Genomic DNA, 22010 nt, shown 5'->3' on the forward strand with positions numbered 1-22010 from the left:
ACAATAGTTTGAATTTGGACAATCACGGAGGTGACTGTAACTTTTAGTTTTGACAATTTTGGAGCCTTGCTGCCTTCTGGAAGCACTTCGCTGGAGTTGTCCTCTGCCAGACCTGTCAAGGGTGTGGCACAAAAGGCTAAGAAGCTGCACTGGAGTCTGCCAATTGTCCTGAGGGTTAAAAGGAACGAGCAGTTGAGGATGATGGCCCTGACTTTGGATGGGATGACTGGGGAGAATAAAAGGAGGGAGATTGTGGAGAGGTTTAAAAGTTGTAGTGTGGATGTGCTGGGGATTGGGGAAACTCATATCCATGGGTAGGGTGTGTGGAGTGAAAATGGAAATGATAAGTGCTAGTGATGGGAGGGCTTGGAAGGTGGTGTGGTATGGAGGGAAAAAGTAGGATGTGCAATTCTGCTATCACCAAGAGTATGGGAGGGTGTTACAGAGCATTGATGAAAAACCAAGAATAATGTGGGTGAAAGGAAAGATTAGGATTGTGAAATATACATGGGTATGTGTATATGCCTCTGTTAATATGAAGACTATATGAGGTAAGTATGAAATGAAACCTTCTGGAGGAATTTGATTGTATCTATAAACAGTTTTGAGAATGAGAGAAACACGGTTGTATTAGGTGATATGAATGTGAAAGTGGTATGTGATGGAATGGGTGAGATAGTTGGTAAGTGTGGAGTGCGTGGAGTAAATGAGAATGGAGACTAACTTGTGTATATTTGTGCTGAGGGGTTTATTCCTTGTGAACACCTTTCTTCAGCATAAGATGATCCATACATGGGGTGTTTAGTGTTGTAAGTGGAAATGGTGAAGAGCTTGTACATCTGTGTGCTGAAAAAGGACTGGTGATTGAGAATACCTGGTTTAAAAAGAGGGATATACATAAGTATACGTCTGTAAGTAGGAGAGTTGGCCCGAGAGCGTTATTGGATTATGTGTTAATTGATAGGCACAAGAAAGAGACTTTTGGGTGTTTATGTGCTGAGAGGGGCAACTGGAGGGATGGCTGATCATTATCTTGTGGAGGCAAAGGTTAAGATTTGTAGTTTTTCAGAAAAGAAGAGAGAATGTTGGGGTGAAGAGAGTGGTGAGAGTAAGTGAGCTTGGAAAAGAGAACTGTGTGAGGAAGTACCAGGAAAGATTGAGTGCAGAATGGCAAAAGGTGAGAGCAAATGACGTAAGGGGAGTGTGGGAAGAATGGGATGCATTTAGGGAAGCAGTGATGGCTTGCATAAAAGATGCTTGTGGCATGAGAATGGTGGGAGGTGGGCAGATTAGAAAGGGTTGTGAATGTTGGGAGGAAGAAATAATATTGTTAGTGAAAGAGAAGAGTGAGGCATTTGAACAATTTTTGCATTGAAGTAGTGCAAATGACTGGTAGATGTATAAAAGAAAGTGGCAGGAGGTCAAGAGAAAGGTGGAAGAGGTGAAAAATAGGGCTAATGAGAGTTGGGGTGAGAGAGTATCATTAAATTTTAGGGAGAATAAAAAGATGTTTTGGAAGGAGGTAAATAAAGTGCGTAAGACAAGAGAACAAATGGGGACATTGGTGAAGGGGGCAAATGGGTAGGTAATAACAAATAGTGGTGAAGTGGGAAGAAGATGGTGTGAGTATTTTGAAGGTTTGTTGAATATGTTTGATGATAGAGTGGCAGATATAGGGTGTTTTGGTCGAGGTGGTGTGTGAAGTGAGAGGATCAGGAAGAATGGTTTGGTAAGCAGAGAAGAGGTAGTGAAAGCCTTGCTTAAGTTGAAAGCTGGCAAGGCAGCAGGTTTGGATGATATTGCAGTGGAATTTATTAAAAAAGGGGGCGACAGTGTTGTTGATTGGTTGGTAAGGATATTTATTGTATGTATGGATCATGGTGAAGTGCCTGAGGATTGGCGGAATGCTTGCATAGTGCCATTGTACAAAGGCAAAGGGGATAAAGGTGAGTGTTCAAATTACAGAGGTATAAGTTTGTTGAGTAGTCCTGGGAAATTGTATGGGAAGGTATTGATTGAGAGGGTGAAGGCGTGTACAGAGCATCATGTTGGGGAAGAGCAGTGTGGTTTCAGAAGTGGTAGAGGATGTGTGGATCAGGTATTTGCTTTGAAAAATGTGTGTGAGAAATACTTAGAAAAACAAATGGATTTGTATGTAGCATTTATAGATCTAGAGAAGGCATATGATAGGGTTGATTGAGGTGCTTTGTAGAAGGTATTAAGAGTATATGGTGTGGGAGGTAAGTTGCTAGAAGCAGTGAAACGTTTTTACATTGGATGTAAGGCATGTGTACAAGTAGGAAGAGAGGAAAGTGATTGGTTCCCACTGAATGTCTGTTTGCGGCAGGGGTGCTTGATGTCTCCATGGTTGTTTAAGTTGTTTGTGAATGGGGTTGTTAGGCAGGTGAATGGAGAGTTTTGGAGAGAGGTGCAAGTATGCAGTCTGTTGTGTTTGAGAGGGCTTGGAAAGTGAGTTAGTTGTTGTTCGCTGATGATACAGCGCTGGTGGCTGATTCGGGTGAGAAACTGCATAAGTTAATGACTGAGTTTGGTAAAGTGTGTGAAAGAAGAGTAAATGTGAATAAGAGTAAGGTAATTAGGTTCAGTAGGGTTGAGGGACAAGTTAATTGGGAGGTAAGTTTGAATGGAGAAAAACAGGAGGATGTGAAGTGTTTTAAATATCTGGGGGTGGACTTAGCAGTGGATGGAACCATGGAAGTGGAAGTGAGTCACTGGTTAGGGGAGGAAGCGAAGGTTCTGGGAGCGTTGAAGAATGTGTGGAAGGCAAGAACATTATCTTGTGGAGCAGAAATGGGTATGTTTGAAGGAATAGTGGTTCCAACAATGCTATATGGTTGCGAGGCATGGGTTATAGATAAATAGAGTTGTGCGGAGGAGGGTGGATGTGATGGAAATGAGATGTTTGAGGACAGTATGTGGTGTCAGGTGGTTTGATCAAGTAAGTAATGAAAGGGTACGAGAGATGTGTGGTAATAAAAGGTAAGAAAAAGGTGTTCAAGGAATAGAGTGAATTGGAACAATGTGGTATAATGGGGTTGATGTGCTGTCAATGGATTGAACCAGGGCATGTGAAACATCTGGGGTAAACCATGGAAAGTTTTGTGGGGCCTGGATGTGGAAAGGGAGCTGTGGTTTTGGTGCATTACACATGACAGCTAGAGACTGAGTGTGAACAAATGTGGCCTTTTTTGTCTGTTCTTGGTGCTGCCTTCCAGGAGAGGTGGGGGGATGCTATTTTGTAGGTGGCAGGATGGTGATGGGAATGGATGAAGGCAGCAAGTATGGATGTGTACATATATTATTTTTTTTTTTTATTATTATTTTGCTTAGTCGCTGTCTCCCGCATTTGCGAGGTAGCGCAAGGAAACAGACGAAAGAAATGGCCCAACCCACCCCCATACACATGTATATACATACACGTCCACACACGCAAATATACATACCTAAACATCTCAGTGTACACATATATATACACACACAGACATATACATATATACACATGTACATAATTCATACTGTCTGCCTTTATTTATTCCCATCGCCACCTCGCCACACATGGAATAACATCCCCCTCCCCCCTCATGTGTGCGAGGTAGCGCTAGGAAAAGACAACAAAGGCCCGATTTGTTCACACTCAGTCTCTTGCTGTCATGTAATAATGCCCGAAACCACAGCTCCCTTTCCACATCCAGGCCCCACAGAACTTTCCATGGTTTACCCCAGACACTTCACATGCCCTGATTAAATTCATTGACAGCACGTCGACCCTGGTATACCACATCGATCCAATTCACTCTATTCCTTGCCCGCCTTTCACCCTCCTGCATGTTCAGGCCCCGATCACTCAAAATCTTTTTCACTCCATCTTTCCACCTCCAATTTGGTCTCCCACTTCTCCTTGTTCCCTCCACCTCCGACACATATATCCTCTTGGTCAATCTTTCCTCACTCATTCTCTCCATGTGCCCAAACCATTTCAAAACACCCTCTTCTGCTCTCTCAACCACACTCTTTTTATTTCCACACATCTCTCTTACCCTTACATTACTTACTTGATCAAACCACCTCACACCACATATTGTCCTCAAACATCTCATTTCCAGCACATCCACCCTCCTGCGCACAACTGTATCCATAGCCCACGCCTCGCAACCATACAACATTGTTGGAACCACTATTCCTTCAAACATACCCATTTTTGCTTTCCGAGATAATGTTCTCGACTTCCAAGCATATTATATATATTTTTTTATTATACTTTGTCGCTGTCTCCCGCGTTTGCGAGGTAGCGCAAGGAAACAGACGAAAGAAATGGCCCAACCCCCCCCATACACATGTATATACATACGTCCACACACGCAAATATACATACCTACACAGCTTTCCATAGCTTACCCCAGACGCTTCACATGCCTTGATTCAATCCACTGACAGCACGTCAACCCCGGTATACCACATCGCTCCAATTCACTCTATTCCTTGCCCTCCTTTCACCCTCCTGCATGTTCAGGCCCCGATCACACAAAATCTCTTCCACTCCATCTTTCCACCTCCAATTTGGTCTCCCTCTTCTCCTTGTTCCCTCCACCTCCGACACATATATCCTCTTGGTCAATCTTTCCTCACTCATCCTCTCCATGTGCCCAAACCACTTCAAAACACCCTCTTCTGCTCTCTCAACCACGCTCTTTTTATTTCCACACATCTCTCTTACCCTTACGTTACTCACTCGATCAAACCACCTCACACCTTACATTGTCCTCAAACATCTCATTTCCAGCACATCCATCCTCCTGCGCACAACTCTATCCATAGCCCACGCCTCGCAACCATACAACATTGTTGGAACCACTATTCCTTCAAACATACCCATTTTTGCTTTCCGAGATAATGTTCTCGACTTCCACACATTCTTCAAGGCCCCCAGAATTTTCGCCCCCTCCCCCACCCTATGATCCACTTCCGCTTCCATGGTTCCATCCGCTGCCAGATCCACTCCCAGATATCTAAAACACTTCACTTCCTCCAGTTTTTCTCCATTCAAACTCACCTCCCAATTGACTTGACCCTCAACCCTACTGTACCTAATAACCTTGCTCTTATTCACATTTACTCTTAACTTTCTTCTTCCACACACTTTACCAAACTCAGTCGCCAGCTTCTGCAGTTTCTCACATGAATCAGCCACCAGCGCTGTATCATCAGCGAACAACAACTGACTCACTTCCCAAGCTCTCTCATCCCCAACAGACTTCATACTTGCCCCTCTTTCCAAAACTCTTGCATTTACCTCCCTAACAACCCCATCCATAAACAAATTAAACAACCATGGAGACATCACACACCCCAGCCGCAAACCTACATTCAATCACATGCTTGAGGACAATATGTGGTGTGAGGTGGTTTGATCGAGTAAGTAATGTAAGGGTGAGAGAGATGTGTGGAAATAAAAAGAGCGTGGTTGAGAGAGCAGAAGAGGGTGTTTTGAAATGGTTTGGTCATATGGAGAGAATGAGTGAGGAAAGATTGACCAAGAGGATATATGTGTCAGAGGTGGAGGGAACGAGGAGAAGTGGGAGACCAAATTGGAGGTGGAAAGATAGAGTGAAAAAGATTTTGAGTGATCGGGGCCTGAACATGCAGGAGGGTGAAAGGCGTGCAAGGAATAGAGTGAATTGGAACGATGTGGTATACCGGGGTCGATGTGCTGTCAATGGATTGAACCAGGGCATATGAAGCGTCTGGGGTAAACCATGGAAAGTTGTGTGGGGCCTGGATGTGGAAATGGAGCTGTGGTTTCCGTGCATTATTACATGACAGCTAGAGACTGAGTGTGAACGATGGGGCCTTTGTTGTCTTTTCCTAGCACTACCTCGCACACATGAGAGGGGAGGCAGTTGTTATTCCATGTGTGGCGAGGTGGCGATGTGAACAAATAAAGGCAGACAGTATGAATTATGTACATGTGTATATATGTATATGTCTGTATGTGTATATATATGTGTACATTGAGATGTATAGGTATGTATATTTGCTTGTGTAGACGTGTATGTATATACATGTGTATGTGGGTGGGTTGGGCCATTCTTTCGTCTGTTTCCTTGCACTACCTCGCTAACGCGGGAGACAGCGACAAAGCAAAAATACATAGATATATACATATATACACATGCACATAATTCATTCTGTCTGCCTTTATTCATTCCCATCGCCACCTCGCCACACATAGAATAACATCCCCTCCCCCCTCATGTCTGCGATGTGGCGTCAGGAAAAGAAAACAAAGCCCCATTCGTTCACATTCAGTCTCTTGCTGTCATGTAATAATGCACCGAAACCACAGCTCCTTTCCACATGCAGGCCCCACAGAACTTTCCATGGTTTACCCCAGACGCTTCACATGCCCTGGTTCAATCCATTGACAGCATATCGACCCCGGCATACCACATCGTTCCAATTCACTCTATTCCTTGCACGACTTTCGCCCTCCTGCATGTTCAGGCCCTGATCACTCAAAATCTTTTTCACACCATCTTTCCACCTCCAATTTGGTCTCCCACTTCTCCTCATTCCCTCCACCTCCGACACGTATATCCTCTTGGTCAATCTTTCCTCACTCATTCTCCCCATGTGACCAAACCATTTCAAAACACCCTCTTCTGCTCTCTCAACCACACTCTTTTTATAACCACACATCTCTCTTACCCTATTATTACTGACTCGATCAAACCACCTCACACCACATATTGTCCTCAAACATCTCATTTCTAGCACATCCACCCTCTTCCGCACAACTCTATTTATAGCCCATGCCTCGCAACCCTATATATATGTCTATGTATATGTATGTATATGTTGAAATGTTTGTGTATGTATATATGTATGTGCGTGTATGGGCGTTAATGTATATACTTGTGTATGTGGATGGGTTGGGCCATTCCTTGTCTGTTTCCTTGTGCTACCTTGCTAACACGGGAGACAGCTGTTAAGTATAATGAAATAATAAATAATGTAAAAATAATATATGTATTTATAGAAATATATATTAGATTGTAAATGATCTTGTTATCTTTCATCTACAGAATACTTCAAGAATGGTCACACCCTTTACCTGAACTCAGGTCTCAGCTCCTCCAGGAATCATTATGGCCAGCGGGTCATCACACGAGAAGCCGATCTTGTCACAGCTCATGAGTTTGGCCATAATTGGGGCTCAGAACATGACCCAGATAGGATTGAATGTAGTCCAAGTGCCAGCCAGGGTGGATCATATCTCATGTACACATACTCTGTTTCAGGATATGATATCAATAATAAGGTAGAATTATTTATTTATCTCAGTATTGATCAGTATGTGGTTTTAGTACGATATATATCTGTCTATCTGTGTACTTCTGTATTCTTATATTAATAATAAGATGTTGCTCAGACAGTATTTTTCACACAACTAAATCATGCCCTATCCCCTTACCACGAATTGCCAGTTACCATTTACTTGTTTGTAGTATGAAGAAAGAACAATTGATGTGAATTAGGTTAACCCTGACAAGATTTAGAGCTGTAAATGGTGGCTGAAGGAAAAAAGGTATCTCTACAAGGTGAGAGGATCTATCCTTCTGTCTATATGTCTGACATGAAGAGGGTAGCCTTGGCAAAAGAACCTTCATAACTTGTGAACTCTAGTGTTGCCTCATAGCCCTTAGTGCCTCACCCTTAACAGGCCACTGGCAGAGACTAATTCTAGCATAGTGTTTTCAGAGGCTTCGACCTATGTTCCGACCAACTACTTCTGCTTAATGTGTCTATCTAATTTTCTTGCTTAATTGGATGGGTGAATTTATGAGCCCTTTAACAAGCACAGTTGCTTAAACCTAGTGTATTGTAGATTATATTAAACCTTAGTGGAAAAACTAGGCATTTAAATCTTGTTATGCTGGTGCCATTTGAACCTAATATGTATCCAATGACCCAGCAAGGTGGGTCCCCGTGGGAGCATGTGATGTCTTTCATTGTAGTTATCTATGGGTAATTGAGAGCCTTAAGGGTTTCTTTACCAGCTAGTTAAGAGATATGTGTGACATGTGTGTGTGTTTATACCTTTAGAAAGTATGGGTGTATTCATTCATGGGCTGACACCACAAAGATGTGTATGTATATGTCCTCGTGGAGCATGTGCATGACATCTTCCTGTAATGTACGGTGACAGTTCAAGAGGGCTGAGTACTTTTCCATGGACTTATTAGAGTTGTGGGTGACTTATAGCTACTATTTATTTGTCTGGAAAGCATGGATTTATGCAGATATTGGGAGGAAGTTTGAAGATGTATAAATACATCCTTAGCACTGCCCATGTAGAATGCCTAAATACATACACTAAACTTAAAGGTTGATAAGGGGAAGTTCTACTTGTAGAAACATGCAGTTATAGAATGTACAGTATCAGAACACCAATAATTTGGTGACTGAAACTTATTCATATTAAGATTTTAGTATGGCTTTTGACTGTTCTTGTAAAATTGTTGTTGAAGACAAGGAAGGTTGGGAATTAAATGAGAGTTTAGAAGGTAAAGGACTGAGTGTTAGTTGGTATGGGCATGTAAAAGAATTGAGTATAGGTGGGACAAACCAGTACTACGTGGTTGTTGTTGCAAAGAAAGAGTAATGATGTGTGGGATTTAGATATTTTTTGATAACTAATTGTCTCTTCTATCTTAGGGAGGTAGTATCAGGAACAAACAATCAGTGGCTTCATTTGCAATTATTGGCTTTCTAACATTCATTGATGTTGCACGGAGACCAAATCCTACTACCCTTAGTCAAGCCCCACAGATTACTCCATGATTTACCTTGACCACTTTACATGCCTTTGTTTGGCCCAGGGACAGTACAGTGTCTGCTAAAACCCTTGTCTGTTTCAAAGGTGATATCACATACATGTTATTACTTTGTCATCTCTCCTTTGGCCTTGATTACCATCTGCAGATGTCTGGGCATGGAAATGGCAAGGTTTGTAAAGTGATTTAGGTCCATGTTTTGGTTTCATGAGGTCTTGATCTGAATGAGGTGAGGCACTGATGAGATGTTGCAGGAAGCAGCCACCTGATCATGCAGTCTCAGCACCTAGTGCAACTAGAAATCTCATGTGTACCTACATTTTCTTGCTCTCAGGCAAAAATACAAGCTTTCTCATCCTTAGAGAGGTATTCATTATTCATTTGTTTCCCGTGTTAGTGAGGTAGCACAAGGAAACAGACAAAAGAATGGCCCAACCCACCAACATACACATGTAGATACATAAACGCCCACACATGCACTTATACCTGCCTATACATTTCAACGTATAAATACATATACATACACAGACATATACATATATACACATGTACATATTCATACTTGCTGCCTTCATCCATTCCTGTCACCACCCCACCACACATGAAATGGCACCCCACTCCCCCCACGCGCATGCACGGTAGTGCTAGGAAAAGACAACAAAGGCCACATTCGTTCACGCTCAGTCTCTGGCTGTCATGTGTAATGCACTGAAACCATGGCTCCCTTTCCACATCCAGGCCCACAAAACTTTCCATGGTTTACCCCAGATGCTTCACCTTCCCTGGTTCAGGCCATTGACAGCATGTTGACCCCAGTATACCACAATTTACTCTATTCCTTGCACACCTTCCACCCTCCTGTATGATCAGGCCCTGATCGCTTAAAATCTTTTTCACTCCATCCCTCCACCTCCAATTTGGCCTCCCACTTCTCCTTGTTCCCTCCACCTCTGACACATATATCCTCTTGGTCAATCTTTCCTCGCTCATTCTCTCCATGTGACCAAACCATTTCAATACACCTTCTGCTCTCTCAGCCACACTCCTTTTTATTACCACACATCTCTCTTACCGTTTCATTACTTACTCGATCAAACCACCTCACACCACATATTGTCCTCGAACATCTCATTTCCAACACATCCACTCTCCTCCGCACAACCCTGTCTATAGCCCATGCCTCACAACCATATAACATTGTTGGAACCACTGTTCCTTCAAACATATCCAGTTTCACTTTCCAAGATAATGTTCTCTCCTTCCACACATTTTTCAACGCTTCAGAACCTTCGCCCCCTCCCCAACCCTGTGACTCACTTCAGCTTCCATGGTTCCATAAGCAGCTACTCTTAGATATCTAAAATACTTAGAGAAGTAAGAACCAATATAGATAGAAGGAATACAGTGCCTTAAGGCAAAATTCCCAAAATGAAGTGGGAGCTTGAAAGAATACAAAAAGAACATCATTCCTTCAAGATAGCCTTAGGCACTGAGGTGGATTGTTTGTGCTCACACCATTAGAAACAATATTACTGGTGAACAGATGCAAGATAATTTCACCCTGTGGGCATCATATACCTGTACCCATAATAAACCCCAGTCATATATTACTTTCAAAAATATTTGGAGGGTGTACTAGGCTTTTTGTGGCCTCTGTATGTTGCCCCCCTTCCCCCATATACCACAGTGATCTAGTTCATCATTCCACCCATGCCTGCCTCTTACCCTTCTGAATGTTCAGATGCTGGTACCGCAAATCCTCCTTCATTCTGCATCTCTCCTTACCTCTCATTTCCTCTAGATGTTGAATCTTTCAGATTTCTCTCTGATCATTTTTGGCTTTTGCTAGGCAAGATCCACTCGTGATTTCATTTCTTTTGTTATTAGTGTCTGGTCATTCTTATTGGTTGACTGTGGGGAGTCCTCTGATCAAGCTCTTGATATCTAGAAAGCCTCTAGACTTGTAATAGGATGTGATGTTAGAGTCTGATCTTACTCCCCTCTTTAGGTCCACTTCCCTCACTCTGTTATGTAATAAACAGCTTCTTCTTTGATGATTAGGAAAGGCATACTGCCGTTGACTATCTTGTTATAACCACCCCATAGAGGGAAGTTCCAAGGAGGAATGAGGTGTCAGAGTTGTGGATAGACAGACATAATTATGCTGACATTCAGCTTTATTAGATTTAGTTTCATGTCATCTACTGTATCACCCACATGTAAGAGCATTCCAATTTCTAGATGCTGATATATTTGTATTTCATTGTACTCTGTGTATATACTGCCCTGCCCCAGGATCCCTTTCCATGGGGCTTGCACAGAGCTCAATAAGCTGTTCACATCTTGTTTGGACAACAGGTCAAGAAGTGTGATATGTTCTATAAAAGTGTGTGTGGGGTGAGTGTATGACAATTGAGGAGGAAGTATTCATTGTCTTCTCCCTGCAAATAGTATCTGAAGCCTGAGTGGTCTTGTGATACACAGTTGTTGTTCCTTTAAAACAAATTACTTAATTAAGTTTTTCCTATTCTCTTTGTCAGAGATTTTCTCCATGCAGCCTCCGAGCAATTCGTGCAGTGCTGGTAGCTAAGTCTTCTCGATGCTTTACGGAACCTGAAGAATCATACTGTGGCAACCAGCGAGTAGAAGGGCAGGAAGAATGTGATGCTGGGCTGGTGGGCCAAGATGATATTGACATGTGTTGTGATAAACACTGCAAATTACGACCGCAAGCCACCTGTAGTGATCGTAACTCTCCGTGCTGTCAAAGCTGTCAGTTTATGAGCCTTGGGGTGAAATGTCGAGAGAAGCAGCCTGCAACTTGTGAAAATGAGTCAAGGTGCTTGGGAACTAAAGCTGAATGTCCTAAAGCTAAACCTATGGAAGATGGCACAGCATGCATTGAGAAAGGACAGTGTTTGCAAGGCAACTGTCTTCCTTATTGTGAGACACAAGACATGCAGAGTTGCATGTGTGACACAAGTAAGAAGAGAAAATATCTTTTACGTTTTTGTCACTGATATATTTTCAGTGGATGTCAGCAGAGTGTATACTGTTAACTCACTGGCTTAAGAGTAAAACTTCATTAAGGATTATTGACTGACTAATATGCTGTTGGAGCTTATACCTTTGATAAGAGCAAAGATTTTAATTCAGGTGTGGATGATGTGTAATTAAGGGTACAGTTGTGGGGCATAGTATACCTAGTGAAATGAAAATGGGGAAATGCTTGTTGAGTTGTGTGCTGAAAGAGGAAAGCAAACTGGGAATGCATAGATCAAGAAAAGGGGTTTTCAGTAGAGTATAAGAGAGTGTACCTGGATGAATTGGGACGTATAGGATTATATGCTTATTGACAAGGATATGAAGGAGACAAAAGTGGCAGGTGGAATGTGTGATCATAAGTTGGTAGAGGTGAGTATGAAAGTTGGTGATGGTTTAATAAAATGAGGAAATAATGTACTTATGATGCAAGTGGTAAAAGTGAATAGGCTATGGAAAATGGACATTGTGCAGAAATGATAGGTGAGATTAAGTAAACAAAACAATAGGGTGAAGATAAATGGAACAGAGGAATTGGAGGAGGAATTGAAGTTACTTGGAAAAGCAATGCTTAACTGTGTGGATGGAGAGTGAAGACTTGAAAGATGTGATGTGGACATAAGCCTTAAAGGAATACATAAAATTTCTGTTGCATTTGTTGATGTTTCATTTAAATTGGTTTCCAGTAGATCACACCTCTCTTAATTAGTTTGTTAGTACAGGGGTTCACTGCAGTAAACTTTTGTTAGTCAGTGTTAATTCAAGGCTGTTACTTTATCAGTTAAAAGCTGTGCAGGGGAGAAAACTGCTATACTTCAAACCTCAAGCATGTTTTCTGATGTATAGAGTGACATAATTACATGCAGATAAGTATGCTGTGATATAGGTTCAAGAACATTGACCTAGTATGGCACTGGTTGGATAGTAGGAACTTTCTTGATTTTTTTTATGGATGTTTTTTTGTCCATTAAATGAATATTAGTCTCCTGTGCTCTATTTGATAACATACAAGATTTATCAGTTTGTGAGTTAACATGGTAGGACAGGGAAATAAACCTTATTAGCCTCTTTTCTGTTATCTATTCTTGTGTTATTTATCATTTTCAGTTGAAGATGCTTGCAAAAGATGTTGCCGCAAGACACTCAATGACACCTGTTTCCCAGTGACTCCTGTTGACATCCTTCCTGATGGTACTCCTTGCATCCAAGGCTTTTGCAACAAGGTAATGAATCACAGATTGTTTTGATTATATTTTTAATGGTTTATACATATATGCAAATTCAAAAGAATGGGAGACATTGGACAAGTTGGAAATGAAATGTCTGAGGAAAGTATGTCTGGTAAGGTGTATTGATTACTTGAGAAATGCATAGTGTTAGAGAAAGCTGACCGGGATTTAGTGAAATGACTTGGACATGTGGAGAGGATAAGCAAAGAAAGAGTGACTGAAAGGATTTATGAGTCAGGTAGAGGAAGGAAGAGGGCAGGGGAGACCAAAAAGTAGATGGAAGGGTAAAATTAAAGAGGGTTTTGGATATCAGGGTCTGATCATGCTGGAGGGTGAGAGGTGTGCAATGGATAGAATGAATTAGGTTGATGTGATACATAGGAAGGCAACATGCTGTCAATGAGCTTAACCAGGACAGGTAGTATGAAGCACTTAAGTCGTGGAATAGTCTCAAGGGCTTGGTTGTGGTTGATAGTTCTGTTTTTGGTGCAGTATATTTAACAGCTAAAGATAGTGATGATGTGCAAATGAGCCTGTTGTTCATATGTCCATGATGCTACTTTGCTGTTTCAACATATCACAAGACCTGTCATTCCTACGATGCATTTTTGACAGTGAAGTCACTGAGCGTGTAACTGTTGCACTGTACTCATCCTTCAGATACACACACATCACCATACTTTATGACCTATGGTCTCGCCTGGTAGATGTTCCAGCTTCCTGAATACTGCAAGAGCTTTTTAGAAGGGAATTTTGTGGCCGGAAAGTAAGATAGGTATAAACCTGGTGATAGGTGAAAAAGAATGTCACCCTTGTATCTTTTGCATGTCATAAAAAGTGAATGGAAATGGCAGGAGAAGAGGGGAGGGATGTAACCCCTGCCCTCATTCATTATTTCATTTTCTGAAAGTCAGAACAGAAGGAGCTAATTGAGGTGTGTTTACTTATATTTAGTTTGTTTGGATATTAGAGTACTTTGTGGTATTCAGTTATTTTATTATACTTTGTTGCTGTCTCCCGCATCAGCGAGGTAGCACAAGGAAACAGATGGAAGAATGGCCCAACCCACCCACATAAACATGTATGTGCATACATGTCCACACACGCACATATACATACCTGTACATTTCATATTTATTTATTTTTTTTTTTATTTTTATTATACTTTGTCGCTGTCTCCCGCGTTTGCGAGGTAGCGCAAGGAAACAGACGAAAGAAATGGCCCAACCGCCCCCCATACACATGTATATACATACGTCCACACACACAAATATACACACCTACACAGCTTTCCATGGTTTACCCCAGACGCTTCACATGCCTTGATTCAATCCACTGACAGCACGTCAACCCTGGTATACCACATCGCTCCAATTCACTCTATTCCTTGCCCTCCTTTCACCCTCCTGCATGTTCAGGCCCCGATCACACAAAATCTTTTTCACTCCATCTTTCCACCTCCAATTTGGTCTCCCTCTTCTCCTTGTTCCCTCCACCTCCGACACATATATCCTCTTGGTCAATCTTTCCTCACTCATTCTCTCCATGTGCCCAAACCACTTCAAAACACCCTCTTCTGCTCTCTCAACCACGCTCTTTTTATTTCCACACATCTCTCTTACCCTTACGTTACTCACTCGATCAAACCACCTCACACCACACATTGTCCTCAAACATCTCATTTCCAGCACATCCATCCTCCTGCGCACAACTCTATCCATAGCCCACGCCTCGCAACCATACAACATTGTTGGAACCACAATTCCTTCAAACATACCCATTTTTGCTTTCCGAGATAATGTTCTCGACTTCCACACATTCTTCAAGGCCCCCAGAAGTTTCGCCCCCTCCCCCACCCTATGATCCACTTCCGCTTCCATGGTTCCATCCGCTGCCAGATCCACTCACAGATATCTAAAACACTTCACTTCCTCCAGTTTTTCTCCATTCAAACTCACCTCCCAATTGACTTGACCCTCAACCCTACTGTACCTAATAACCTTGCTCTTATTCACATTTACTCTTACTTTCTTCTTCCACACACTTTACCAAACTCAGTCACCAGCTTCTGCAGTTTCTCACATGAATCAGCCACCAGCGCTGTATCATCAGCGAACAACAACTGACTCACTTCCCAAGCTCTCTCATCCCCAACAGACTTCATACTTGCCCCTCTTTCCAAAACTCTTGCATTTACCTCCCTGACAACCCCATCCATAAACAAATTAAACAACCATGGAGACATCACACACCCCTGCCGCAAACCTACATTCACTGAGAACCAATCACTTTCCTCTCTTCCTACATGTACACATGCCTTACATCCTCGATAAAAACTTTTCACTGCTTCTAACAACTTTCCTCCCACACCATATATTCTTAATACCTTCCACAGAGCATCTCTATCAACTCTATCATATGCCTTCTCCAGATCCATAAATGCTACATACAAATCCATTTGCTTTTCTAAGTATTTCTCACATACATTCTTCAAAGCAAACACCTGATCCACACATCCTCTACCACTTCTGAAACCACACTGCTCTTCCCCAATCTGATGCTCTGTACATGCCTTCACCCTCTCAATCAATACCCTCCCATATAATTTACCAGGAATACTCAACAAACTTATACCTCTGTAATTTGAACACTCACTCTTATCCCCTTTGCCTTTGTACAATGGCACTATGCACGCATTCCGCCAATCCTCAGGCACCTCACCATGAGTCATACATACATTAAATAACCTTACCAACCAGTCAACAATACAGTCACCCCCTTTTTTAATAAATTCCACTGCAATACCATCCAAACCTGCTGCCTTGCCGGCTTTCATCTTCCGCAAAGCTTTCACTACCTCTTCTCTGTTTACCAAATCATTTTCCCTAACCCTCTCACTTTGCACACCACCTCGACCAAAACACCCTATATCTGCCACTCTATCATCAAACACATTCAACAAACCTTCAAAATACTCACTCCATCTCCTTCTCACATCACCACTACTTGTTATCACCTCCCCATTTGCGCCCTTCACAGAAGTTCCCATTTGCTCCCTTGTCTTACGCACTTTATTTACCTCCTTCCAGAACATCTTTTTATTCTCCCTAAAATTTAATGATACTCTCTCACCCCAACTCTCATTTGCCCTTTTTTTTTCACCTCTTGCACCTTTCTCTTGACCTCCTGTCTCTTTCTTTTATACATCTCCCACTCAATTTCATTTTTTCCTTGCAAAAATCGTCCAAATGCCTCTCTCTTCTCTTTCACTAATACTCTTACTTCTTCATCCCACCACTCACTACCCTTTCTAATCAACCCACCTCCCACTCTTCTCATGCCACAAGCATCTTTCGCGCAATCCATCACTGATTCTCTAAATACATCCCATTCCTCCCCCACTCCCCTTACTTCCATTTTTCTCACCTTTTTCCATTCTGTACTCAGTCTCTCCTGGTACTTCCTCACACAGGTCTCCTTCCCAAGCTCACTTACTCTCACCACCCTCTTCACCCCAACATTCACTCTTCTTTTCTTTGTTGCTGTCTCCTGCATTAGCGAGGTAGTGCAAGGAAACAGATGAAAGAATGGCCCAACCCACCCACATACACATGTGTATACATACACGTCCACACACGCAAATATACATACCTATACATCTCAATGTATACATATATATATACACACACAGACATATGCATAGACACATGTACTTAATTCATACTGTCTGCCTTTATTCATTCCCATCGCCACCCTGCCACACATGAAATAACAACCCCCTCCCCCTCATGTGCGCGAGGTAGTGCTAGGAAAAGACAACAAAGGCCACATTTGTTCACACTTAGTCTCTAGCTGTCATGTAATAATGCACCGAAACCACAGCTCCCTTTCCACGTCCAGGCCCCACAGAACTTTCCATGGTTTACCCCAGACGCTTCACATGCCCTGGTTCAATCCATTGACAGCATGTTGACCCCGGTATACCACATCATTCCAATTCACTCTATTCCTTGCACGCCTTTCACCCTCCTGCATGTTCAGGCCCCGATCACTCAAACTCTTTTTCACTCCATCTTTCCACCTCCAATTTGGTTTCCCACTTCTCCTCGTTCCCTCCACCTCTGACATATATATCCTCTTGGTCAATCTTTCCTCACTCATTCTCTCCATGTGACCAAACCATTTCAAAACACCCTCTTCTGCTCTCTCAACCACACTCTTTTTGTTACCACACATCTCTCTTACCCCATTATTACTTACTCGATCAAACCTGTCACGCCACATATTGTCCTCAAACATCTCATTTCCAGCATATCCACCCTCCTCTGCACAACTCTATTTATAGCCCACACCTCGCAACCATATAACTTTGTTGGAACCACTATTCCTTCAAACATACCCATTTTTGCTTTCCAAGATAATGATTATCTCGCCTTCCACACATTTTTCGATGCTCCCAGAACTTTCGTCCCCCTCCTCCACTCTGTGACTCACTTCCACATCCATGGTTCCATCCGCTGCCAAATCCGCTCCTAGATATCTAAAGCACTTCACTTCCTCCAGTTTTTCTCCATTCAAACTTACCTCCCAATTGCCTTGTCCCTCAACCCTACTGTACCTAATAACCTTGTTCTTATTTACATTTACTCTCAGCTTTCTTCTTTCATACACTTTACCAAACTCAGTCACCAGCTTCTGCAGTTTCTCACTGGAATCAGCCACCAGCACTGTATCATCAGCGAACAACTGACTCACTTCCCAAGCTCTCTCATCCACAACATACTGCATACTTGCCCCTCTTTCCGAAACTCTTGCATTCACCTCCCTAACAACCCCATCCATAAACAAATTAAACAACCATGGAGACATCATGCACCCCTGCCGCAAACCTACATTCATTGGGAACCAATCTCTTTCCTCTCTTCCTACCCGTACACATGCCTTACATCCTCGATAAAAACTTTTCACTGCTTCTAACAACTTGCCTCCCACACAATATACTCTTAATACCTTCCAAAGAGCATCTCTATCAACTCTATCATGTGCCTTCTCCAGATCCATAAATGCTACATACAAATCCACTTGTTTTTCTAAGTATTTCTCACGTACATTCTTCAAAGCAAACACCTGATCCACACATCCTCTACCACTTCTGAAACCACACTGCTCTTCCCCAATCTGATGCTCTGTACATGCCTTCACCCTCTCAATCAATACCCTCCCGTATAATTTCCAAGGAGTACTCAACAAATTTATACCTCTGTAATTTGAACACTCCTTTTTTGATAGATTCCATTCAATTATATCCTTGTATGATTTTTTATTTTGGTACCCAAAAAGCCATTGCATTTCTGTGGTATATTTAATGAATTTTTTATGGTAAACAATCAAAATTCTTGTTCAGAAGGGCAACCATTTCTTTATTGTTGGTAGCTGAGGTGCCATTTTTCACTTGGTAATGGGCCAATATTGTACATGATTATTTCCTTGCTTGTAACTTGTTTAAGAATTATTGAGGGATATGAGAAATTATATTTTCAAGATTTTTCTTGGTTCTGATTTTCTTCCTTCACCCCTTCAGTAGTTTTATGTGCATTTCAGCATCATTCCCCACTCTCTTTGTAGTTGTATGTACATTTCATGATCATATTAGTTGCCACTCAATAGATGCCTTGTAAACCATTCTCTATATTTAAGGAAAACATTAATTTCTTCAGTCATCAAACATGGTTTCTCATAACACCACCCCTTTTATCTCTCAATGGATGAAATTGATAAAAGAGAGAGACATTTGAACAACTTTTGGAGGGAAGTAGTGCAAATGAGTGGGAGATGTATGAAAGAAAGAGGCGGGAGGTTAAGAGAAAGGTGCAAGAGATGAAAAAAAGGTGTAAAGAGAGTTTGGGTGAGAGAGTATCATTAAATTTTAGGGAGAATAAAAAGATTTAATGATACCCTCTCACCCAAACTCTCTTTACACCTCTTTTTCATCTCTTGCACCTTTCTCTTAACCTCCTGCCTCTTTCTTTCATACATCTCCCACTCATTTTATCCCTGGGGATAGGGGAGAAAGAATACTTCCCACGCATTCCTCACGTGTCGTAGAAGGCGACTAAAGGGGACGGGAGCGGGGGGCCAGAAACCCTCCCCTCCTTGTATTTTAACTTTCTAAAAGGGGAAACAGAAGAAGGAGTCACGCTGGGAGTGCTCATCCTTCTCGAAGCCTCTGATTGGGGTGTCTAAATGTGTGTGGATGTAACCAAGCTGAGGAAAAGGGAGGGATAGGTAGTATGTTTGAGGAAAGGAACCTGGATGTTTTGGCTCTGAGTGAAACGAAGCTCAAGGGTAAAGGGGAAGAGTGGTTTGGGAATGTCTTGGGAGTAAAGTCAGGGGTTAGTGAGAGGACAAGAGCAAAGGAAGGAGTAGTGCTACTCCTGAAACAGGAATTGTGGGAGTATGTGATAGAGTGTAAGAAAGTAAATTCTAGATTGATATGGGTAAAACTGAAAGTTGATGGAGAGAGATGGGTGATTATTGGTGCATATGCACCTGGGCATGAAAAGAAAGATCATGAGAGGCAAGTGTTTTAGGAGCAGCTGAATGAGTGTGTTAGTGGTTTTGATGCACGAGACCAGGTTATAGTGATGGGTGATTTGAATGCAAAGGTGAGTAATGTGGCAGTTGAGGGAATAATTGGTATACATGGTGTGTTCAGTGTTGTAAATTGAAATGGTGAAGAGCTTGTAGATTTATGTGCTGAAAAAGGACTGGTGATTGGGAATACCTGGTTTAAAAAGTGAGATATACATGAGTATACGTATGTAAGTAGGAGAGATGGCCAGAGAGCGTTATTGGATTACATGTTAATTGATAGGCACGCGAAAGAGAGACTTTTGGATGTTAATGTGCTGAGAGGTGCAACTGGAGGGATGTCTGATCATTATCTTGTGGAGGCGAAGGTGAAGATTTGTTGAGGTTTTCAGAAAAGGAGAGAATGTTGGGGTGAAGAGAGTGATGAGAGTAAGTGAGCTTGGGAAGGAGACTTGTGTGAGGAAGTACCAGGAGAGACTGAGTACAGAATGGAAAAAGGTTAGAACAAAGGAGGTAAGGGGAGTGATGGAGGAATGGGATGTATTTAGGGAAGCAGTGATGGCTTGCGCAAAAGATGCTTGTGGCATGAGAAGCGTGGGAGGTGGGTTGATTAGAAGGGGTAGTGAGTGGTGGGATGAAGAAGTAAGATTATTAGTGAAAGAGAAGAGAGAGGCATTTGAACGATTTTTGTAGGGAAATAATGCAAATGAGTGGGAGATGTATAAAAGAAAGAGGCAGATCAAGAGAAAGGTGCAAGAGGTGAAAAAGAGGGCAAATGAGAGTTGGGGTGAGAGAGTATCATTAAATTTTAGGGAGAATAAAAAGATGTTTTGGAAGGAGGTAAATAAAGTGCATAAGACAAGGGAGCAAATGGGAACTTCATTGAAGGGGGCTAATGGGGAGGTGATAACAAGTAGTGGTGATGTGAGAAGGAGATGGAGTGAGTATTCTGAAGGTTTGTTGAATGTGTTTGATGATAGAGTGGCAGATATAGGGTGTTTTGGTCGAGGTGGTGTGCAAAGTGAGAGGGTTAGGGAAAATGATTTGGTAAACAGAGAAGAGGTAGTAAAAGCTTTGCGAAAGATGAAAGCCGGCAAGGCAGCAGGTTTGGATGGTATTGCAGTGGAATTTATTAAAAAAGGGGGTGACTGTGTTGTTGACTGGTTGGTAAGGTTATTTGATGTATGTATGACTCATGGTGAGGTGCCTGAGGATTGGCGGAATGCTTGCATAGTGCCATTGTACAAAGGCAAAGGGGATAAGAGTGAGTGCTCAAATTACAGAGGTATAAGTTTGTTGAGTATTCCTGGTAAATTATATGGAAAGGTATTGATTGAGAGGGTGAAGGCATGTACAGAGCATCAGATTGGGGAAGAGCAGTGTGGTTTCAGAAGTGGTAGAGGATGTGTGGATCAGGTGTTTGCTTTGAAGAATGTATGTGAGAAATACTTAGAAAAGCAAATGGATTTGTATGTAGCATTTATGGATCTGGAGAAGGTATATGATAGAGTTGATAGAGATGCTCTGTGGAAGGTATTAAGAATGTATGGTGTGGGAGGAAAGTTGTTAGAAGCAGTGAAAAGTTTTTATCGAGGATGTAAGGCATGTGTACGTGTAGGAAGAGAGGAAAGTGATTGGTTCTCAGTGAATGTAGGTTTGCAGCAGGGGTGTGTGATGTCTCCATGGTTGTTTAATTTGTTTATGGATGGGGTTGTTAGGGAGGTGAATGCAAGAGTTTTGGAAAGAGGGGCAAGTATGAAGTCTGTTGGGGATGAGAGAGCTTGGGAAGTGAGTCAGTTGTTGTTCGTTGATGATACTGCGCTGGTGGCTGATTCATGTGAGAAACTGCAGAAGCTGGTGACTGAGTTTGGTAAAGTGTGTGAAAGAAGAAAGTTAAGAGTGAATGTGAATAAGAGCAAGGTTATTAGGTACAGTAGGGTTGAGGGTCAAGTCAATTGGGAGGTAAGTTTGAATGGAGAAAAACTGGAGGAAGTAAAGTGTTTTAGACATCTGGGAGTGTATCTGGCAGCAGATGGACCCATGGAAGCGGATGTGAATCATAGGGTGGGGGAGGGGGCGAAAATTCTTGGAGCCTTGAAGAATGTTTGGAAGTCGAGAACATTATCTCGGAAAGCAAAAATGAGTATGTTTGAAGGAATAGTGGTTCCAACAATGTTGTGTGGTTGCGAGGTGTGGGCTATGGATAGAGTTGTGCGCAGGAGGGTGGATGTGCTGGAAATGAGATGTTTGAGGACAATATGCGGTGTGAGGTGGTTTGATTGAGTAAGTAATG

The 22010-nt window shown here is 42.2% G+C and overlaps 1 protein-coding gene across 2 annotated transcripts in view; it reads left to right on the forward strand.

Annotated features, from left to right (window-relative positions):
• Positions 1-22010, forward strand: part of Tace (ADAM 17-like protease Tace) — a 147239-nt gene that overhangs the window by 111438 nt on the left and 13791 nt on the right. For both annotated transcript variants that reach the window (XM_071671389.1, XM_071671388.1), the window contains exons 9-11: positions 7104-7339; positions 11396-11837; positions 13005-13120. In XM_071671389.1, the coding sequence (XP_071527490.1) occupies positions 7104-7339; positions 11396-11837; positions 13005-13120 (794 nt within the window). The remainder of the gene's footprint in view (positions 1-7103; positions 7340-11395; positions 11838-13004; positions 13121-22010) is intronic.

Source organism: Panulirus ornatus, chromosome 16 (assembly GCF_036320965.1).
Source record: "Panulirus ornatus isolate Po-2019 chromosome 16, ASM3632096v1, whole genome shotgun sequence".
Lineage (NCBI taxonomy): Eukaryota > Metazoa > Arthropoda > Malacostraca > Decapoda > Palinuridae > Panulirus > Panulirus ornatus.